This window comes from Harmonia axyridis, chromosome 3, assembly GCF_914767665.1.
Source record: "Harmonia axyridis chromosome 3, icHarAxyr1.1, whole genome shotgun sequence".
Classification (NCBI taxonomy): domain Eukaryota; kingdom Metazoa; phylum Arthropoda; class Insecta; order Coleoptera; family Coccinellidae; genus Harmonia; species Harmonia axyridis.
The window spans coordinates 8583397-8605330 of record NC_059503.1 but is presented as its reverse complement, the minus strand read 5'-3'; the positions used below and the strand labels follow the sequence as shown (position 1 = coordinate 8605330).

Sequence of the window (21934 nt, the reverse complement as noted above, 5' to 3'; positions counted from 1 at the left end):
TTCGAGGTAAAATATAAGGAGCATCAAAAGGAAGTTCATATTTCTTTAGTTTACTGCCTGAATGCAACAATTTGGAGTAGCAAAGGCATATGTCGATCAGTAGCCAGACATTTGTCGCTATGTATAATTTCTCGGGAGCGAATTGCTCGTTGTTCGTAAGCGAATTTAAAAAAAATTGATTCTGCGCCTATAACGCGAAGAAATTCCTTCAATATTCGGGGTTTTTGTCATTTAAATGATGCGCCAAGCAATCCTTTCATTCGGAAATGGGTGAAAAAGGAAAACCGGTTCAAGAAAAGATAAGCCAAAACTACAGCACCCAAGATTATTGAAAAGGGAAGAGAATGTGAAAAGGGTTGTGTGGTCTGTTCGTGAAGATCCCAAACTCTCCATTGAGAAGAGTACAAGAGTTTTGAATTTGCGAAGATCATCGTTACACCACCTTTGGCACAAATATCTGAAGATGTAAAGAAAAGAAAAAGGAGGTAAAAACTGACACTGATGTCAACAAATAAAAAGTCAAAAGAAATACAGAAGCAAAAAAATAAAATTTTGTTGTTCCACAACGAAAAGCGAGTCATCTGTCATAGACATGACAAATTGTCCCAAATCTCCATATCGAAGTAACTGAAACCCACTAAGGTACATTCACTTCAAGCAATGAAAACAAAAACGAAAAAATATTATTATTTACCGTCCAACTCTCCCAACCAGCAAAGTTGTGTTATAACTCCAATGATTCGTGACTATTTCATTTCATAAATATCATATTTGTGCTTTCAAATTATCAATTTATTATATTAAAGCTACATTAACTGCATTCTGTTGTAGATAACTGAAGTACTATATAAATTTTTCGTGAAAGGTATATACAGCAGAATTATTGCTCAACTCTTTGTTGAGTGGTTTATAACTAACTGATTAGACAATTCTAACCATAAGAATTATTTGCTTTTCAGTGGTAAGTAGAAAAAATTTAATAGAAATGGCTTCAAAATCTACTATGAGAACATGATGAGAGTTGATGATTTTTCGAAGTTAGGAGAGAATAATATAGAATCAATTATGAATCTGGCTAAGGAAATAATAATATTCCAAAAGCTCTTTATCTTACGAAAATATCAGAAAATGAAGACAATTGACAACCAGTAGAGGCCCAGTTGCATATGATAACAACCTAATAATATTTACGATATAATATCAACTGTATGCAAGATGATAATTCGAAAACAATATGAAGATTTGTGAATCTGAATTTGAACTTGAAAAAACACAGTCAGAAACAATAGTAGGCATCTGAAGATGAATTACAACCAATTTTGATTATATGGCTATCATTCTATTTTCATTTCAGAACGTCCACATAAAAAACCTAGAGGATAAGTACATTGTACTATGAGTCAATGGTCTAGTTGCTGAGACACCTTAATTCAACTTCAAAAAAGTAAAACCAAAATCCAACAGTTGTCAGATGTTTATGAAATAGAATTATAATGTTTATGAAGAGTTTTACCACATTTTGAGAACGACCAAAATCAATCTACAAAATGTGCCAATTTGGGATTTATATCTGCTGTATAAACATATTGAAAATGCTTCAGAGACTAAGAATATTCCGTAAGCCTTTGAATGGAAACGTTTCCACAACTATTATCAAGTATAAAATTGATGGTTGGGAAACGTCAAACGCCATGACAACCCGATGTTTTTTCAGCTAATAGTCACCCTCGTTGACAATGACAAATATTATTTTAATAATAGATCCATCATCTATTCTAGTCAATAAATTGTGGTGACATGAGAACTCCGGCGAAGATGATGTATTTGTGCGGCTTGTTTCCTCCCCTTCCACCCTCTACGCCACTTTTACCCTCTGTCAACGCCGCCCACATCAATCTTCATTGTGAGGGAGCAAGAGGCTGAGCAGTGACGGAGGCTGGGCTGGGCTCAAAGGGGTTTTGCGATATAAAAAACGGGGAAAGCACTGACGTGAAATCGGGAACTTTTGAGCGCTCGTGCATTCATTCGCCAACACCTAACTTTATATAGGCGAATGAATGAATGAGCGCTCAAAAGTTTATGACTTTATTAATCTGTTTTCGATATTTTGCTGGAAATTTCTATGGTTCTAGCGCCACTATTAACACAAAATGAACAACACGAAGCTTGAAATTGTTATAAGGTAGGTATATAGTACATGAAAATTTCAACTCGATGGAATCTGTTGTCACTGAAATATAAGGCGTTTTTTTTCGATATTCTACTTGCTCAACGTGCTCAACTGCGGTATTCAAGATCCGAACCTACCCTGCAACTCCCGTTCGAAAATTATCGTCTACCTACACGGACGGACAGAATGTTTAATGTGTAGTTCTTGTGGGCTGGCATTGAAATTTGAAGTTGTCCTATTTTAGTGGCAGTTCAATTCACTTCAATTCATTCCAATGTTCAGGTGTTATGGATTATTATCTTTCCTGTATTTACTTCTTGTTTTTTCTAAATAATTATGTATTAGAGGAATATATTTTTCCCCAAGCCATTTTGTTTGTTTATTTTCTATGTTCGTTGTTTTTAATTCGTATTATTTCTTTTCTAGAGGATTAGGTATAGTCACCATTTTTACTTTCAAATGATCTTGTGGCTTCTTCGGCAAGCTTTGATACTATTTATTTGATTTCTTTTGTTGACAAACTTGAAAGAGTCTTATGATCCTTTTCAGTTTGATACTCAACATTGAATTTTTTTACGGAATCCATAATTGTCATGGCTTGAGTTTCAATCCAGTATCAACCCAAACATTCTGCTCCTCTATTCGTTTTCTGACACAGCCATATGGTTTGGAAATAAAATATGCATCAATCCTACACATGAAATAAGTATTATTTGCTTCGTATGAGGTATGGTAAGTGGTATCGTCCTGGTTATCGAGAATAAGTCCTTTCAACTGCCTCAAAATTAATTTTTCCAGATCACAAACACTCTAAACAGTGAGGCTTTGCTTTTTCAATGAGTCATTCAGAGATTTTTTGAGCTCCAGTATCCAACGATTCCGTCGAGGTGAAAGGTAGACCTCAACTGAAAATATTTGGTAAATGGAAAAATGCACTTATTATTGCTCTTCCACTTGTTACACTATATGTTCACAAACCTCCAATTATCACTTATCGATCTGTCATGATATAATCAAAATGTTATTATGACAGCCGATATTCAGATCCTACACTTTCATTTATTTATTTCCCAAAATTTCGTAAATGATCCGAAAAATTAAACTTTTGTTTCTACAGCACTGGACCAATGAAATCGCCGGAAATTGTCACTCAAATCGTTATAATGACCATGTCGGGTGATCAGACAGCTAGGGCAAGTTACGTAATAACACAAGGTTCGTAACTGTCAGGGCAGTATTGTTACAGCTGTCAACCCTGAAGAGGGCTGTTCCGGTTTGGACGATATGCACCCTTAGTCGAGAGATTTCGGGTTGTTTCCAAAGTGCAGGACTTTGTTGGAATGCGTTGAACTTTGAACCTTCCATTTGGCGTACAGAATGCAAGTTGAAACATCAACCCCTTCTTGCATAGGAATATTCAGATGGAGGATTTCGTTTGATGAGAATGGGGGTTGTAAATGGGCTTCATTCATTTGATGAGGTGGAACTGGTGGTTTTTTTTGGGATTAACTGAAAGGTTCACCAATAAATTGCAAGGGTTGAATTTCTTACAGGTTTGGATGTCAATTTGATTGATAAGACCACATATATAAGTCAGTAAACATGTAGTCTCGATGCTCAATTCGAAAAGTTCCTATATTTTGATTTCGAAAACAAATCCACTTTATCAATCAATAATAATATTCAGTAATTATAACAAAGCCATAAGTTACTGTCAATATATCTATTTGCAAGCGTCCCTTATTTCGAAGAAACTTAGTTCCATTTCATCTTTGATGAAATTAGTTCAAACGGAGTACCATAGGGCTCTGTTCTTGGACCTATATTTTTTATGTTGCTAAGAGTTAAGAACACAGCATTTGAATTGCGCTCTATTTTGACTAGAAACAGATGAACATCACATGGTTTTGAATAAGGAAATTGGAAATTTTCGTTTTCAAACTAACATAATTAATACGTTGAATACCAGCTGTTGCTGTATTAAGTTATAGAAAAAAGACCTTTGATGAGACAGAATGCATTTATTTATGTTTCTTCTGATTTGTTTGTCTATGAAGAAGTTTGTAACAGCTGTAATACCCACCCAAATTATTGCATTTGGTAGAGATAAATATATCCCTTTCGTACCACCAACGTCCCAGAATGTCTTGACTATAATTGTAGGTTCAATAGGCCGAAAAGGTTCTAGACTTGCAACATTGTACATGCAAAGAAGTCAGGTGCTTTTGCATGTATGTATTTGTATACACTGTGTCCGTAAAGAATGGAACAAATTCCCTGTACCAATTGGAATCAACATATGATACATTTTTGGAATCAGGTCAGCTATCGTTATCGGAAAATTGAGACAAAATGGGGGTGTTCCATTTGAAAAAAATTTCGATGACGTCATTACTCGAAAGTAATTCACCCTGTATATTAGATTATCATTTTAAAATACGGTTAAATAAAATAAAAAATCGACGTGTTTCAGGATTATTTCTTAAAATGGTCTGTTTAGCTAAAAATGAATTTGTTCCATACTTTACGGACACAGTGTAGAAACATGGTATATTTGACCATCAAAGGCGCAATTAGCATATTAATTCAACGCTCAAAAGCACCTGATTTCAAATCAGTGCCTTCCTCATTTCTCTTCTCTTTTCTGAATGAATTTTGGAATTGTTATTCTTACATAATTCCAAGTCGGGCATCACTTCCATCAAATATTCCATATCTTATACGTCAAAACCCTCTTTGCAACCCCTAAACCGATAAGAAATGTTCTAATCGTCATCCCTAACAGCCTTTTCTAGCAGATTCTCATAAAAATGAGTGAACTCCAAAAACACGTCATTTCCATCAGATATTCCATATCTGATACTACAGAACCCTATATTTACAACCCCTAAACCAATAAGTTTCTGCACGAACATGCAGAACATCTCCCAGCAACCCCTAGTACCCCTTCTGTCGCTCCCTCTCCACCCATTCAGAAAACATATTTATTACGGAAAAATTGAAAAGACCATATAACTTGAATTATGGAGTCACGGCCTGCTTGATCCAGGCAACGGGGGGGAAGAGAGAGAGAAGGAGAGACACAGATCCTATAAATTTCGTCCGAGCAAACTGACGGCATCCAGCACCATAGATAATAAATGCCTGGTTGTACTTTATGGCACCCCAATAAATAAGCCGGTTATATTCTATTATGAACCTCAACAGAGAATGGCCGTCCTCCTTTTGAAAGGCATTGTCGTTCACTTACTTGCCCGTATATTATAACATTGTGAGAGCACCGGCATTATGTTAGGTGCGCCACCCCATTCTGCCTTTGCGAAAACCAATTATTATTTTTTATGCCACACACCTGGCGCCCAATTTGCCCACTTTTTCAAGCTGAAACGTGTAATCAGCGGCGGAATTGGGTTTTCGGAAGCGTTATCGCCGGGGCAAATCAACAGTTATTGCCTTTTTTATCTGCTGTAGATGCTGTGTCACGTATACGTGTTGTGGTATTGTCTTTGGATGTGACGGTCAGAGTTTGGTCGGTGTAATTCCACCGCATGTGCGCGCCTCTCGTGGCGACGTGCAGTCGCAATCAAATCTCGATCGACCTATATATATATTTATAGAAATAAAAAAAAAAACTGTGGGAATGGATGTAAGCAATATAATTTATCGTTACTTCTAAGAGATTATTTACAACTAAGGAGTAAGAAGACCACCATAAATAATTCCTTAGATAGGGTTAGTTTAAACGGTAAAACACAGGGTTCTGTTCTTGGGTCCATTATCTTCATATTTCTAAATGTTGACGTGTCGTTATGATAAAATTCTCGGGGTATTGAGATCTTTGTACTTCCTAAGGGTTTCTATTGAATTGAATGAAGAAACACCGATAGAGGAGTTGAGTCAGTTGACATTCTGGTACTCGGTAGGGGTATTCAAGCCAAAAAACAATTTTCACCTGCTTTCACCACACGGAAAGATCCGAGGAAAATGAGAAGGGAAAATTTCATTGTTGATTCAAATCGAATGAGCCAGATAGCAGAGCTATTCGAGGTTTGGTACTTTTATACAGCAGTTCCTAAATTTGGGGTACAAAGGAAAATCAGATATTCCTCGGTTCATCGATACGAGTAGTCAATCGCCATACAATTTTTATACTTCATTCACCAAATCATGAAATTCAAATTTCTACGAATTCATAATCTGCTCGAAATAGATTTTCCCGTTTAAATTATTTCCTTCAAGCTGGATTTTTGCATGAGTGAAAAGTTATAACGAATGTCGAAAGTAGTCATCGATCCCGCTGGTATATTGTTTTTTATTTTTGGTTAAAGGTCGAACATCCGTTGCTGCAGCAAAAAACCTTGATGCTGTCCATAAACTTTCAACAAAAAATCATCACGTAGATAGAACCACGTTTGCTCAAGAGTTCAATCAGCATATATTCGATTTTACATGATCATATGATCATGATCAATCTTTCAAGATGTTGGAGAGTGCGGATGTATGTAAGAAGTGCTCTGATAATTTTGTGGTTAATACCAAATTAGTAAAGTGTTCATTATGTGCAATGAAACTACATGTAGTGTGTGCATCTCTAAAGGATGCATGGTTGAGAATTTTCTCGGAAAATAAAAATGTAAAATGGTTTTGCGATTCATGTTGTGAAAAACTGAAAACATTGGATAAATCGTCTGTAATTCCACATGATGATAATGAAATACTTAAAAAGGAGATAATATGTTTAAACCGTGAAAAAGAATTAATGCAAAAGTCCATAAATGATTTGGATTATACAATTAATTTGCAGAAATTGATAATAAATAAAAATGAAATACCGACACAACAAAAACAGATTTGTTTTCCGACTGCAACAACTTATAATACGGAAAAACAACCTATCAGTTCTACATATGGGTCCAAGAACGTATCTAATCTGCAATTAATTAGCGAAGCATCTGTGTTAAACTCGAACATAGGTAACGAAGGTGGCTATGTGAGGAATACCAGAAGTTCTAAAAATGTGGGAGCAACTATGAATAAAACTAATAAGGGTCAAGATAGTTCAAATGTCAAAACTGTAATCAATGAGGTTGACCATAGCCATGCTGAACAGCCATATTCTGACAAAAAGACAAATGAATGGAAAGTAGTACCTGGGAAACGTAAAGGCAAAACAGCAACAGTGTGTACTGGAATCAATGCCCCTGAACAAGATAACATTAAGGGTGCACCAAAAAAGCGGTGGATATATCTTGGAAGAATTGCAGGTGATATTTCAGAGGAAGCAGTCAAAAAGTATTTGAGTAATTTGAAGACATCAGAGAATATTATCGTTAAAAAATTGAACACTGTAGGATCCAATTCTGCGTTCAGTATAGGCGCTCCTAATGACGATACTTATAAATTGTTAAACAATAAAGATTTTTGGCCTAGTGGTGCAATTATAAGAGCTTTTAATTTTCAGAATTTTTTTCAGAAGGGGGGGAGAAGGGACAGCGTAGTCTAAGGCTGAGGCTTCTTCATATAAATGTCCAATGTCTTCGTAATAAGATCGAACAAATAGAGGCTTTATGTTTAGATCACGATATTGTTTTGTTCAGTGAACATTGGATGTGTATGAGGGAGCTGGAGCAAGTAAAGTTGCATGATTTTACAGTTCTTTCTTCCTATTCCCGTGGGCATCGTGGTCATGGTGGTGTGGCGGCCGCTGTTAGAAATTTTCATGTTGATAAATTTGTACCCAGAAATGATATAAACTTAAAATCAGTGGAAGTGGAAAGTGAGGTTTGTGCAATCCAGTCCACTCAATTAAAGACCTTGATTATAGCTGTTTATCGATCTCCACTGGGTAACTTCAATGTTTTTCTGGATGTAATTGCAAGTATTTTAGAATTAATAAATTGTTGTGACTTTCGTGTTTTCGTCCTGGGGGATTTTAACATTAATTTTCTCAGAGATAGCACTAATAAATCTGCGATCGTGGATCTTTTCTCTTCATATGGTCTCCATGGTATTGTGTCGTCTGTTACTAGAGGAAGTGCATGTTTGGATAACATTTTCACAAATGTTGATGATTGTAGGGGTTGCGTGATTGATCTGGGTTTCTCTGATCACTTGGGCATAGAGACTGAATTTGTTTGTGATGTAGGAACACGAGGAGTTGGTGAAGTAACTGTGTGTAGACCACTTACTAGGGTGGGAATGGATACTCTCAAATATCTGGTTAGGGATATTTGTTGGGATTTTATATGGGATACTAATATTGGTACAGAGAGCAAGTTTGATATGTTTGTGACATTTATAAAGAATTGTGTGGATTTATCATTTCCCCAAAAAACATATAAGCATTCTGTTAACTCCTTGCCTATTTCTTGGTTCAGTAATGATCTGAAAAATATGCGCGAGAGATTAATTTTTTATAGAGATCTTGTTGATGTTTATAAGACACCCAATGCGAAGAAAATAGTAAGTGACTATCAAAAATTATATCGACGTGAAATTAAGATTGCAAAAAAGCAATATAATGACAACTATATCCGGAAACATAATTATAATCCAAGATCTGTATGGAATATTATCAAAAGTAGTACCAATCTGTTGAAGAAAAAAATAACAAGTAAAAATAATATCACTGCTAATAGATTCAACCAATTTTTCGTTGATTCACCCAAAGAGATCATCATGAATATACCACAATCTAGAAGGACATCGGCGGAATTTATGAATAACTACTGTAGTTCGATAGGGTCCAGATTACATGATATTCGATTTAAGTTCTCTCTTGTATCTGAGGCTTCGGTTAGAGATATCATTATGAAACTAAATAATAAGAGTAGTCGAGACTATTATGGATTCAATATCAGAATAGTCAAGAGTCTAGTAAATGAATTAATTGGTCCACTCACCAAATTGATGAATTTATGCTTAAAAGATAACATCTTCCCGAAAATACTTAAGGTAGCAAGAGTTGTTCCTGTTCATAAAAAAGGTTCAGTGCAGTTGGTCAACAACTATAGACCAATATCGATTATACCATTGTTCTCAAAGGTCTTGGAAAGGGTTATGCAGCTACAGTTAACCTCCTATTTTGAGAGCCTCTTTAATAGCTCCCAATTCGGATTCAGAAGCGGCCTCTCTACGACAGCTGCCATCACAGAGCTTATGAAAATTATTAATGAAGGATATAGTGATGGTTTATACGTGGGTGGACTTTTCTGTGACTTGAGCAGGGCTTTTGATTGCGTGTCTAGAGAACATCTTCTTTATAAATTAAGAAGGTATCAGTTCGATCAGGGTGCAATTGAACTTTTGGGCTCCTATTTGTCTGATAGGGTGCAGTGTGTTGATGTCGGGGGAGATCTGTCTGACTTGTCAAGTGTTGATTGCGGTGTGCCACAGGGATCGGTTCTCGGACCGCTCCTCTTCCTCATCTACGTCAACGATCTTGTGAGCTGTGACCCTGATGCGGACTTTGTCCTTTTTGCTGATGACACAACTGTGCTCAAAAAGGCTCAGTCTAGGGAGCTTATAGTTCACATTTTGGGAGAGTTGTCCTCTGTTGTTTCAGAATGGTTCAATAGCAACCAGCTCAGCTTGAATGAAACGAAGACAGAGTATATGTATTTTTCAATGAGAGATCTAGGAGGGATGAATTCACTTGAACCAATCAAATTTTTAGGTGTACATATGGAGGGTAATTTGTCTTGGAATGCTCACGTCGATAAAGTCTGTAGTTCAATTACGTCAGGTGTTTTTGCATTGCGGTCATTAACTGATGTTGTGTCGGATTCTGTGTTATTGTCTGTGTATCGTGGATTCATAGAATCTAGGATAACATATGGTATTTTGTGCTGGGGTCATGATGCTGGTGTTAAACGACTCTTTGGATTGCAAAGAAAGGCTATCAGAGTTTTGGGTAGACTTAATTACAGAGATGAATGCAAACATGTCTTTCAAGATAAAAAAATACTTACTGTCCCGTGTCTGTTCATTTTTCAGTGTTTGTTGTTTGTAAAGTCGCATGAGGAGGAATATAGAACACACCAGGATATTCATGAATATAACACACGAAAAAGAGATCTAATTTATCCTGATTTCCACAGAATCAATAAGGTAAAGTGCGGTGTAACTTACTATGGGCCTAAGCTCTTCAACAGCCTGCCACCCACTGTGAGGGCGATGCCTACTAAACAATTCAAACTTTGTTTGAAAAAATACTTGTTGAATAAATGTTTTTTCTCATTGAATGAATACTATTCGAATAATTTTCAGGATTTTTCATGAGTATATATGTATAAATATATTTTCTTTTTGTATTTGACGTATGTAAACATTGTAAAATGTAATAGCATGAATAAATATTATTATTATTATGACCGACTTTTGCCTATACGCGTAGGATTTCTCCTCGCCGTCGGCTTCTCACTCCTCGCTAAGAGGAACATTCACTCAATCCCAGATATTTAAAATATCAGAAGGGCAGAGCTCGGTCGTGTCCGGTCCTTGTGGTCCCCCTGGTTCTCGTCGAACTTCTGGTCCTCTTACAAGCGATCCTTGGACCTGTCCTTCGCTTCCTAGGAATTTTCTCACCGTCCTTGCAGTACCTAAAAGAACAGCTTTTTGCATTATATTATATATATACTCACTAAGTCCTAGTTGCTTGATATTTCTCTTGAGATTTTTGGGTACTATTCCTGTTGTTGAGATGATAATTGGAATAGTTCTCGTTGATATCATTCCCCATTGGCGCTTTATCTGAAATTCGAGGTCCCTATATTTTGAAATTTTTTCGACCTCTTTTTGACGCATGTTGTTGTTATTGGGTATTGCTACGTCGATGAGTATTGCTGCCTTTTGATGTTTATCAACTAGCAATATATCTGGCCTGTTGTGAGGGACTGTTTTATCAGTCAAAACTGTACGATCCCAGTACAGTTTATAGCGTTCGTTTTCCAGGATGGTTTCCGGTCGGTATTTGTAGTATGGCACTTTTTCAGAATGAATTAGTGTTAATTTAGTTGCCATTTATTATTATTATTATTATTATTATTATTATTATTATGGCCTTAAAAAAACTTAACTCGTGTCGGATCCCTCATATTTTGACAATAGCTCATAAAGAGGCTTTTGCCAAATGGTGCAAAGGAAGGATTAAAAGAATTCAATAATGGTGCTTCTAAAGACCTTGGATATATGTATATCAACCCAAGTCTAAGTATGGGTCTTTCAAGATGAACCAAAAATTGTTCATAACCGAATTGAATTATTGCTTGTTTCTTTGCAATAACCAGTATGGAGCTACTGTATCATTAGAGTAATGTAGAAAAGTCAATTTTGAGTAGTAGACGACCATTTTTTTACCCGAAATATTCAAGGAAATTCTAAAAAAATTACCTACAATAATTAATCCTCCTTCACTCAGCTCTCACACTTCGACTCGAACAAGTGAATTTTTGAGTGGTTAAAACATCAAACTGATGGGTCATCTACGTATAGTTATGATGATGACTTCATCTTGTTCCTCACACAAAGAATAATTTACGTTGCGAGCGTTTTTCAACACAAGAAGAGGCAGTTGATGCCTTCCAAATGCATGTTTTGAAGCTACCTGATTGGGAATAGAACAATTGTTTTGAAAATTGGTTTAGAAATATGGAAAACTGGATAAATCTTCATAGTGAATATTTCTAGCAACCCGCGTACAAAATTTGCAGTGTTCCCAATAATGTTCAATGAGCAGCAGACCCTTTTAAAATTCCTCAACCGCAAAATCAATTTCCACCGAATAAAGCAAAGAAGGCAAATCAAAACAGGAAATAAACCTAATCTTTTTAATCTCCACGGACTGCCACGAGGAAAAAAAGAAGCGTTTCAAAGGCAGTGTAATCGTCTACGAGTTCAATTACCAGCTGACCCTTCCCATAGACTCGAATCCCTCGGCATTAGTCCCAAGCGAGCTTGGAGAGAGCGGGTCCGGCAGCAAATATATAGAACACCATATAGTAGATTATCGGAGTGGTCTCCAGAGGGCAATGCTGGCAGTGCGCGACAACTACCGGCCCTTTTTGCGATTTGACCGAGTGTTTGGCCCACAGGCCATGCATCTTCCGGAGCTGACGTCGAAGCGGCTATCCACTGCTCTAATCTACTGTGATTTATTCATTCTGATTGGTTTAATGACGTCGGTAACTGATGGTCCTCGATTCTGTCCTGTCGTTTCGACTGATTAGATTGAGGCATGATGGCTGTTGGGGGTAACTGGTGAATTATTGAATAAAATTACGAGATGGTGGCAGCTGATGCTTTGGGGCTGTTATCGATGGGGATCTCCGTGGGATATAACACTTGTTTGTATGGAGATCGTCAACTGGAAGAAGATCTGCCTCAGGTATTATTTATAGAGGGTATCAGTTTCATGGGATGAATTTCACTCATGTTCTACAGGTCAGATCTAGATCTTATTCTTGGAATTGAAGACTGGGTGGTGCAGGCTGAAAGATACATTATTTTCTACCTATTAGGCCAATTGAAAAGTCGCCGGTCTGATGCACAGATGGCGGGGCTAGTATTAAATCCATATGATTTTTAGTTAGTAGCAACCTTCAAACGATACGTGTCAAAATTTGACAGCAGTCCGGCCATTGGTTTTTGAGATATTGCGTTGTGAGTGGAACTACTTTGTTATTTTGAAAAAAGATGGAAAAAAGGATTTCATGTGCTGATAAAATATTGCAAAATCTTGGCTCGATGAAGAGTTTTCGGGGTCTACACCAGAAAAATCAACCATCATTGATTGGTATGCTGAGTTTAAACGTGGTGAAATGAGCACCGAAGACGGCGAACGCAGTGGACGCCCAAAAGAAACTGTCACCGACGAAAAAATCAAAAAAGTTCACAAAATAATTATGAATGATCGTAAAGTGAAGTTGATCGAGATAGCAGACATTATGAAGATATCATCTGAAATTGTACATTATATCATTCACGAATATTTGAACATGAGAAAGCTGTATGCAAAATGGGTGCCGCACGAGCTCACAATCGATCAAATGCAACAACGTGTTAATGATTCTGAGTAGTGTTAAAAGCTGTTTAAGTGCAATAAACCTGAACTTTTGCGTCGATATGTGACAATGGATGAAACATGGCTCCATCATTCCACTCCGCAGTCCAATCGACAGTCAGCTGATTGGATTGAACACGATTAACCGAATCCACAGTGAGGAAATACACAAGAGTTAGCTGGCAAGGTTATGACATCAGTATTCTGGGATGCGCAAGGTATAATATTCATTGATTACCTCCAAAAGGGCCATACCATGAACAGCGATCACTATATAGCGTTTGAAGGATGAAATCTTAAAAAACGGCCCCTTTTGAAGAAAAAAAAATGCTGGTTCATCGAGACAATGCGCCGTATCACAAATCAATGAAAACAATGGTAAAATTGCATGAATATGGCTTCGAATTGGTTCTGCATCCACCATATTCGCCATATCAGGCCTCCAGCGACTTTTTCCAGTTCTCAGACCTCAAAAGAATGCTCGCTGGAATGAAATTTACGCCAATGAAGAATTAATCGCCGAAACTGAGGCCTATTTTGAAGCGAAAGACAAATCGTTCTACAAAAATGGTATCGAAACGTTGGAAGAACGCTATAATCGGTGTATCGCCCTCGAAGGGAACTATGTTGAATAATAAAATTGAATTTTGCCAAAGAAATTGTCAATTGGTCTGTTGGTCGCAATAAAAATGGAAAAAAAATTCTATATGTAAGAGGTGCACTTTTTTTTCACAGAGAAGAATGATAGTTCAGTTGAAGGTCTCCATAGAACAGCGGAACCCTAACCGAAGTGTCTCATCCATTCTGGAAACCTTAAAAGTAAACAAGTTGGTGTAGAGTTCGAGGTTTATAGGGCATTTATAGGTACGGCAGTGCCATTTAGTCGGAATTGAGAAAAGCACTTTCGTGGGTACGAGCAGCGTTGAAACTATCAAACGAGACTGGCGTAATTTATGTCAGACAAGCCGTATCTTTACGGCCCAAAGCCAGTGATATACGGTTCTAGGAAGTCCATGTGGTGTTAAACTGCAGATCGACATAAAACCCGCCTGGAACCAAACAAATCGCTGGTCCTTAAAACGAAACTCCTTTCAGTCACGCATTTTCGAAAACAAACAATTATCCGCCGCCAAAGAAACAGCTGTCTGCGATCTTTCATCGACCGGGTATTAGTATTTGACGTTTGAAGAATTCAACCAAAACACATGGACGACAAACAGTTTACTTTAGAATTAATGGGGACTTTTTGTTGGATTTCATGTCTTTGAAGATTGACGAGATGCCTCGTTCATCGCGGATGCCGACTGAGTTATCCAATACACTTGGATTGATTGTCGATGGGTTCCGTATGTCGCCTTGAATGGTCCATTGGATGATGCCAGAAGGACATCCGTCTTCAGGGATCTTTTCGAGGATTCTTCGATATTCATTCTGAAAATATATCAGGAGTACCTAATAATTAGGTAATATTACAGAACTGTGTACAGGGCGTCCCGACAGTACGTGCCTCTTCTTCTGGTGTCGATAGAGTATACAGGGTGAGTCTTTGACTGGTACAAATATATAGCCATTTTAAATTTTCATAATGAGCTATACCACCCCTGGAAACCGGCTCACTGATGTCTTTTCAAGCATAAGATAAATCATTAGAACCTTGGAAATAAGGTATTATATTATAAAACCATCATAAACTCATAACATTCCATATGTTGAACAAATTAACAGGCCAATTGAAAAGTCCACGGTCTACCAAAGTAACACAGCATTTTTTGGCAAAATTCGATTTTATTATTTAACATAGTTGCCTTCGAGGGCGATACAGCGATTATAGCGATCTTCCAACTTTTCGATACCATTTTTGTAGTACGATTTGTCGTTCGCTTCAAAATAGGCCTCAGTTTCGGCGATAACTTCATCGGCGCTATATATCTTTCCAGCGAGCATTCTTTTGAAGTCTGAGAACAGAAAAAAAGTCGCTGGGGGCCAGATCTGGCGAATTCGAAGCCTAATTCATGCCATTTTGCCATTTTTTTCATTGATTTGTGACACGGCGCATTGTCTTGATGAAATAGCACCTTCTTTTCTTCAAATGGGCCGTTTTTAACGATTTCATCGTTCAAATGATCCAATAACGCTATATAATAATCGCTGTTGATAGTGGCTCTTTTGGAGGTAATCAATGAATATTATACCCTGCGCATCTCAGAATACTGATACTATAACCTTGCCAGCTGTATGTAATTCACTCAGCTGACTGTCGATTGGACTCCGGAATGAAATGATGAGCCATCTTTCATCCATTGTCACATATCTACGCAAAAATTTAGGTTTATTGCACATAAACAGCTTCAAACATTGCTCAGAATCATTAACCCGTTTTTGCTTTTGATGAATTGTGAGCTCGCGCGGCACCCATTTTGCACACAGCTTTCTCATTCAACTTTCAACTTCACTTTACGGTCGTTCAAAATTATGTTGTGAACTTTTTTGATTTTTTCGTCGGTGGCAGCCTCTTTTGGCCGTCCACTACATTCGCCTTCTTCGGCAACAAATCCATGATAACATTTTCAGCTACATTTAATTATTCTGATGGTAGCCCGCACATTTAATAATCATCAATGTCCATTTCAAATATTTTTGGAAGATGAGTAGATATTGAACCAAAATAAGTAAATAATATCTGACTTTTGTCATAACGAAAACGAATCAATTGTCGAAGAAATAATTTCATAGGCAATTACATTGTAACCGAGAATCGTTATTCATATAAAAAATCCCTATTTGCGATAATAATGATTGCGATTTCAGAAAAAAATGGTATGTGTTAAAGCAGATTCTTGGCCGATAACTTACATTGTTGTCCGCGAAAGTATCTCTAGTACTACTAGATAAGCATTGTACTATTTTGCATTCAGTAAAAACTAGCCTACTTTTAACACTGAAAGTCATAAAAAATAACCTATTTCTGAAGTGCAAAATACATAATTCCATTCAATACTGCCTAAATTAAAAAACTTCATTTCAAGAGGATATTCATGACCCAAATGGAATATTGTTATTTTTATTGCTACCTTCCATCTTTTCTCTTTTATTATATACTAGTTCTACTAGTTGAAGGTCATCGTTGTTGCCCCTGTATCGCCTTACAATTTGTTTACATTTCTCAAATTGGGTGTCGTAAGTTTTTGTACTCAAAATTTGTCGGCACACTCTAAATTGGACACCCTACGATAACGTCGGCGTATTTCAAAGGGTTCCGAAGAAAGCGCCCTTTAAAGAGGCTGTAAATTGGGTGCAAAGATACCTGAAACTGATCCTTATTATTGTGGTTATTCAAGTGACAAAACATTATCCTCCAATAAACGAATTCTGCCGCCCCAAAGAAATTCTCACTAGAAATATTTTGTATAACCATTAAACCATATAATATTCAGTTACTTTCTCTTCCTTTTGCTTTAGAAAATGACAATTTGTCATTTTCTAAAGCGAATTGAAGCAAGAACATTGATCGTTGTTATATGATAATGAACTATTCGTGAAATAATCTAACCGTTCATCAAGTATATAAAAATACCTTTTGCATTGTTTTAGTTTTTAAAAAATAATCAGATACCTACGTATGAAATCATTTTTAGATAAAAACGCTAATTATTGAATGTTAAAAAACTATTTTTCAATCAGAATTGTGCTGAAAATATTTATTTGTTTATTACACCATTCAACAGCCTAAGCCAATTAGAGTGGGCAAAAAAAATTACAAGAAATGAAATCTTATTAAACTAAATACATTCCATGTGAAAAATAAAAAACAAAAGGAATCGAGGCCAAGTGCGAGCTATGCAATGATTATACAAAAAAAAAACAATAATAATAAGAAATGCCCACACCTAGCTTCACATTTTGTAATTTAAATCAGACTATGATCCAAGAATAGTCCTCCTTATAACAGATGGTCTACTATCGAGGATATCAAAAACATATTTGAATCGATTAAATTCATATAATTTATTCGCAGTTTTTATATCTAATTTTAATAATCTAACATTAATTATGTAACGTAAACGTTACGTTATTTTTTTTCGTCATTGATTTGACTTTTTTCCTTTTGTCAGCGCTTGACTTTTCTCACGAAGCATCGTATGTTTACTCTTCGAGACAATATTGTCGTCATGTTATAGTGGGAAGTGGGTTGTCGAAGAATGTGCGAGATTGAATGTAATTTCAGTAATAAATGAGATAGGGAAGAGTTTAGATATTGGCGATTCAGATTTTTCTTTTCTTGTGATGAGAACCTATAAATTGAATACGTTAAATTTTTATTTCAATCATTCCATAATTCAATTTTTCATTTTCTTGATTTTGTTTTTTATTCAGTTCGTAATTAGATTGATTAGTCATTTATAAAATAAGATTTGTGGTTAATCTTCAGTTTAACGCCCCCTCCCCAATTCTGATAATATTTCGTATAGTGATTCGTTATGATGTTTCTTGTTTAATATAATTCACAAATTGTTGCTTGTTTCTGTAACGTTTACAGATATCTCAAAACTTATCTTCTTCAAATGGTTCAACTTTTGTGGTTTAGGATTAATCCAAATATAATCCATTTATCTGAATCTCAATCTGAACATTTCAAAACTCGCCTATAACCTAGCTTTCAGAGCAAAAAGAATCTTCATTCAAACATACGATTGAATTGAATTTTTTATTAACGTTGAAACCGATAAAACCGCATCGGAAATTTGCTTCCTCCGACTTCAAATGTGTCAATAAAACCTCTAGAAATAGTCATTTCGAAGCGCAACGCATCCCTCAAAGACAGCGCCAAAAATATGCATATCCTCCATTTCTCACTTTCGCACAAAGTAAGAACTCATAAAGTATTCATCAACCCCCATAAACTTTCAAAGCCAGCTACTGCCTACAGGCTGCCAATTCCATCACCCGACGAGGTCGTTTAAAAAGCGAAACGTCGCGATATTGCGGCAAGTAAACAAGAGCATGTAATAGCAGGCCGATCAGCGGTCTCAGAGGGTGTCAAATCTCACATAAGTGACAAGGCGCGATGGGTGGGGAGGCAGAAACAAACTCCGTGACGTCACGCATCACCGAGCCGAAAATTTAGTGAGAGCGAGCGAGACGGCAAGATTTGCCGCATGGCAAGTGACTACACGGTGGGGAGAAAGCAATGTGAGCACGGATAAACAGTCAAGTTTTCGATGTGGCAGAGAACGGTTGATTTTATGTTACGAGAAATGAACTGACAAGTTCAGAACCTTAACTTCGATTTCACTTCGTCAGTCTTGTTTGTTCGAGTTCTGTTTATGTGAAATTTTTACAAGTGTATTTTTTTTCGAATTGTTTTTTTTGTGATTCATCATGTTGACGTCTGCAGGCAATCAGTATCTCAGACCGGAGTATTTAACACCTCTTCCAACCACGGTACGTTTTTTCACAAAAAAAAATAAATGTTTCTGATTCATGAATTCTCAAGTGAATTCTGAAATAATTTTTTTTTTAGAAGTTCTAGTTTTTCACTATCTTCTATCAGCTATAACAGTTCACAGTTTTTTCTACTACATACTATTTTCATTTTAATATTGATTGAATTTCGAAACTGCAACTTTCACAGCTTCCATACGCTGTGAGAATTTGGTTATAACCGCTTTTAGTTAATACTTAGAAGAAGTTGAAGGTTTTTCAGTGTTTTTATGTAATTTTATTCAAATTCTTCCTGTGAATTATAAGTACAAATTTCATTTATTAATTTGCTCTTTCTTTATGCCAATTAAATTGACAACTATTTCTATTTTTTGTTTCTACATAAAAAAATTATTTCTTTTACTAAGTAATTTTCCTGCGCCTCAATATTATGTCTCTAGTTAGTATTTAGCATTAACGATCTAATGTTTCTTATTTTTTTCCAGTTGGACGCAAAGAAAAGTCCCTTGGCTCTCCTCGCCCAAACATGCAGCCAAATTGGCGCCGACGCTCCCAACTCCAAGCTCATCCAAAGCGCCGAGAAATCGAGCAAAAGCAGCAAGTCCGAAACCTCCAAGGAGAAATCCAACAATTCAACCAACTCAGACAATCACCACAAGCTCAGTTTCAAATCTTACGATGGCTCCTACCCATCCAGAGAAAAATCCAGGTCTCCAGAAGATAGATCCAGCACAGCCTCCAGCGGCAGTAGGGTTAGGACACCTGTAGCCTCCAAGAACGGTAGCAACCGTTGTGCCAGTACCAACAGCGCGTCATCTCCAAGACCTCCTTCATCTACAGACCGAAAAACACCAGCTAGCGAAGCTCAGAATGGTAGCGATAGGAATTCCGCGTCCCCAGAGAAAGAAAGTGAAAGATGCAGTCCTAGAACACCCTCTTCGAGTGCTTCAAAAACCGCCTTCACTCCCAACATCTTGACTTCTTCGTCTGACCCTTCCATCAAGGACCTTCCACTTGGCACCTTCAAACCTGGAGTGCCTGTATCCTCGTCTTATCTATCGGGATACCCAGCAGGTTTTCCAGGAATCCCCGGAATACCCATGGATTTCATGACCAGCAGCTTCATGTCTCACCACCACGCAATGAAAAACAGTGGCTTGAATCCTTATCTAGGGTATGGAAGACTCAAAACTGCCGATTCAGTGTGTCGCGATCCTTACTGTACAGGGTGTGGCGTAAACTCGCACCTACTGACTCCGTCTAGTGTTGGAAGTGTTAAAACTGGTGTTTGTCCCGCTGGTTGTGCCCAATGTGATCATGCCAAAGTGCCAACATCATCTGCGTATCTTGGACATAGTCAAGCAGCCGCGGCTTATGCTCATGCCCAGCTGGCTGCTTTGGCAGCAGCTTCACATCTACCCTATGTGTGTAATTGGATATCTGGTGATGCTGCTTATTGTGGGAAAAGGTTTTCCAGTTCCGAAGAACTCTTAGCTCACCTCAGGACTCATACAAGTGTCAACTCGGTTAGTGAAGCAAGCAGTGCGTTGTCCATGTTGAGCAATTCAGGGATTCCTCCCTCTCATCCCCTGTTTCACAGGACCTATCCTACGCCTCCTCTTAGTCCTTTGGCCACAGCGAGATTCCATCCTTACTCGAAACCTCCACTACTACCACCATCTTTAACAACTTCTCCTCTATCTAGTTTTCCTTTGTCACACCCTGGTTTTCCACCATACCTATCACCGTATTCTCTGTATGGCCCTAGATTAGGTTCGTCTCCAAGTATGCACCCCTAAACTTAGGCGTCCAAAGGTACTAGAGAAGCCAAATAAATGCTGTGTTAATGTAGACTTTTAATTCCTAGTCTATTCGAAACATTGTGTGACCACGACTTTAGATATGTGGACTTGTATGTGTGATATTATGTATAACAACAGAGGACTCGCTGAACTCTCTATGCTCCCGGAAGATGGAGCTGTAACTAAGATTGATAATGGTTTTTTTACTCGGATCTCATATTCTTGTCACTTATCGAACTAAGCTAAAAATGAGGATTTCTATTAAATTGTATGATCATTCGACAAGTGCCCGATCAAAATTGGAATTTTTATTGTATATATTATATTTATTTTGAATATTTTTATAAGTCGGGCGTTTGACGATGATCATCACATATATCGACCATTATCTTTCCGCTGTAGTTTTGAATTTTTTTTGTGAGCTGGCTCATTTTGGGCCAGTAAATTCACTTGGCTCGTGATGTTGATATTGGACTGTTTTGAACTCATGTAATATAACTGTCCGTATTCGAGTTGTTCTTTGTAAATATATTTCCTAATCATATCATATATTGTACCTATTGTAACTGAATGAAGAAAATGACTATTTTTATTGTTAATGACTTCGCAAATGTGTTAATTTTATTTCTTTATTTGGAAAATATTAAATATTCTTCGAATTGAAATGCAGCTTTTTATTACCTTACTTCCCGACAGAACACAATATTGATTTCTTTGAGTTTATTTCAAAAAGGAAAACTGAGCATTTAGCCCAGAAAAAATGAGAATTCAGGCATATCTGAATTGAATCTCCGTTTATTCACAAAAACCTGGATTTCTTACAGGATAAAGATATTCAACAACAAAAATCTGTAGATTAAATTGACGTTGTAAAGTATACGAAAAGGTATATTTTCAAATCTATATAAAGAAAATTGCAAACAAAACATTTCTCCATATTTTTAATTTAATGAATTGCTAAAATAAATCCTCAGTCACATCAAGGAGACGACAAAAGGCTTCATTCTATTTTGATTAATAATTTATAATTTTTATAATAAGTTGTTCATTTCAGGCTATTTCTCCGATTTAATTTTTTAAGAATTTTTGAGAAAATTGAAAAATTTTTTCAATGAACTACAAATTTCAAAGAATGATGACTGATGAGATATATTTATCGTAAAGTATTTATGGCACTCCAATTTATAGTAGAAAATTCCAAATTTTGTGATTCCAAAGTTGTTCAGAGTGCGGCTTTAACAATTTTACGTATTATGAATGAAAAAAAAAATGGTAGGCTTGGTTTGCCTACAAGAATTTCCCGATATCTTTTAAAATACTCTATAGGAACTTCTAAATTTTCGTTGAGTGACACCTATTTGTTGGAATTTTGTACCACTAAACCGTTCCTAGTCAACCGAATTAAAAATACCAAGTCTCATTAATTGGTACAAATATATAGCTGTAACCAGCAGACACGTG

At 36.7% G+C, this 21934-nt stretch overlaps 2 protein-coding genes across 2 annotated transcripts; both read left to right on the top strand.

Annotated features, from left to right (window-relative positions):
- The first annotated feature begins 3333 nt into the window (after positions 1-3333).
- On the top strand, positions 3334-12396 carry LOC123677140. The gene is made up of 4 exons (XM_045613668.1): positions 3334-3385; positions 7144-7539; positions 7644-10082; positions 12092-12396. The coding sequence occupies exons 1-4, from the start codon at positions 3334-3336 to the stop codon at positions 12394-12396; spliced, it is 3192 nt and encodes a 1063-aa protein (XP_045469624.1).
- A 5891-nt stretch (positions 12397-18287) lies between these two features.
- On the top strand, positions 18288-21138 carry LOC123675851 (zinc finger protein Elbow). Its single transcript, XM_045611392.1, has 2 exons — positions 18288-18671; positions 19157-21138. Exons 1-2 carry the CDS (start codon positions 18609-18611, stop codon positions 20468-20470), a joined length of 1377 nt encoding a protein of 458 aa, XP_045467348.1. The 5' UTR covers positions 18288-18608; the 3' UTR covers positions 20471-21138.
- The last annotated feature ends 796 nt before the right edge of the window (positions 21139-21934 follow it).

Bases quoted from the DNA above. Each gene is read 5' to 3' on its own strand.
- LOC123677140 (XM_045613668.1), top strand. From the start codon at position 3,334: ATGACCATGTCGGGTGATCAGACAGCTAGGGCAAGTTACGTAATAACA. The intron at 7,540-7,643 runs GTATAGGCGCTC...AATTTTTTTCAG, and splicing joins AGGATCCAATTCTGCGTTCA to AAGGGGGGGAGAAGGGACAG. The intron at 10,083-12,091 runs GTAGACTTAATT...CCCTTCCCATAG, and splicing joins AAAGGCTATCAGAGTTTTGG to ACTCGAATCCCTCGGCATTA.
- LOC123675851 (XM_045611392.1), top strand. From the start codon at position 18,609: ATGTTGACGTCTGCAGGCAATCAGTATCTCAGACCGGAGTATTTAACA. The intron at 18,672-19,156 runs GTACGTTTTTTC...ATTTTTTTCCAG, and splicing joins TAACACCTCTTCCAACCACG to TTGGACGCAAAGAAAAGTCC.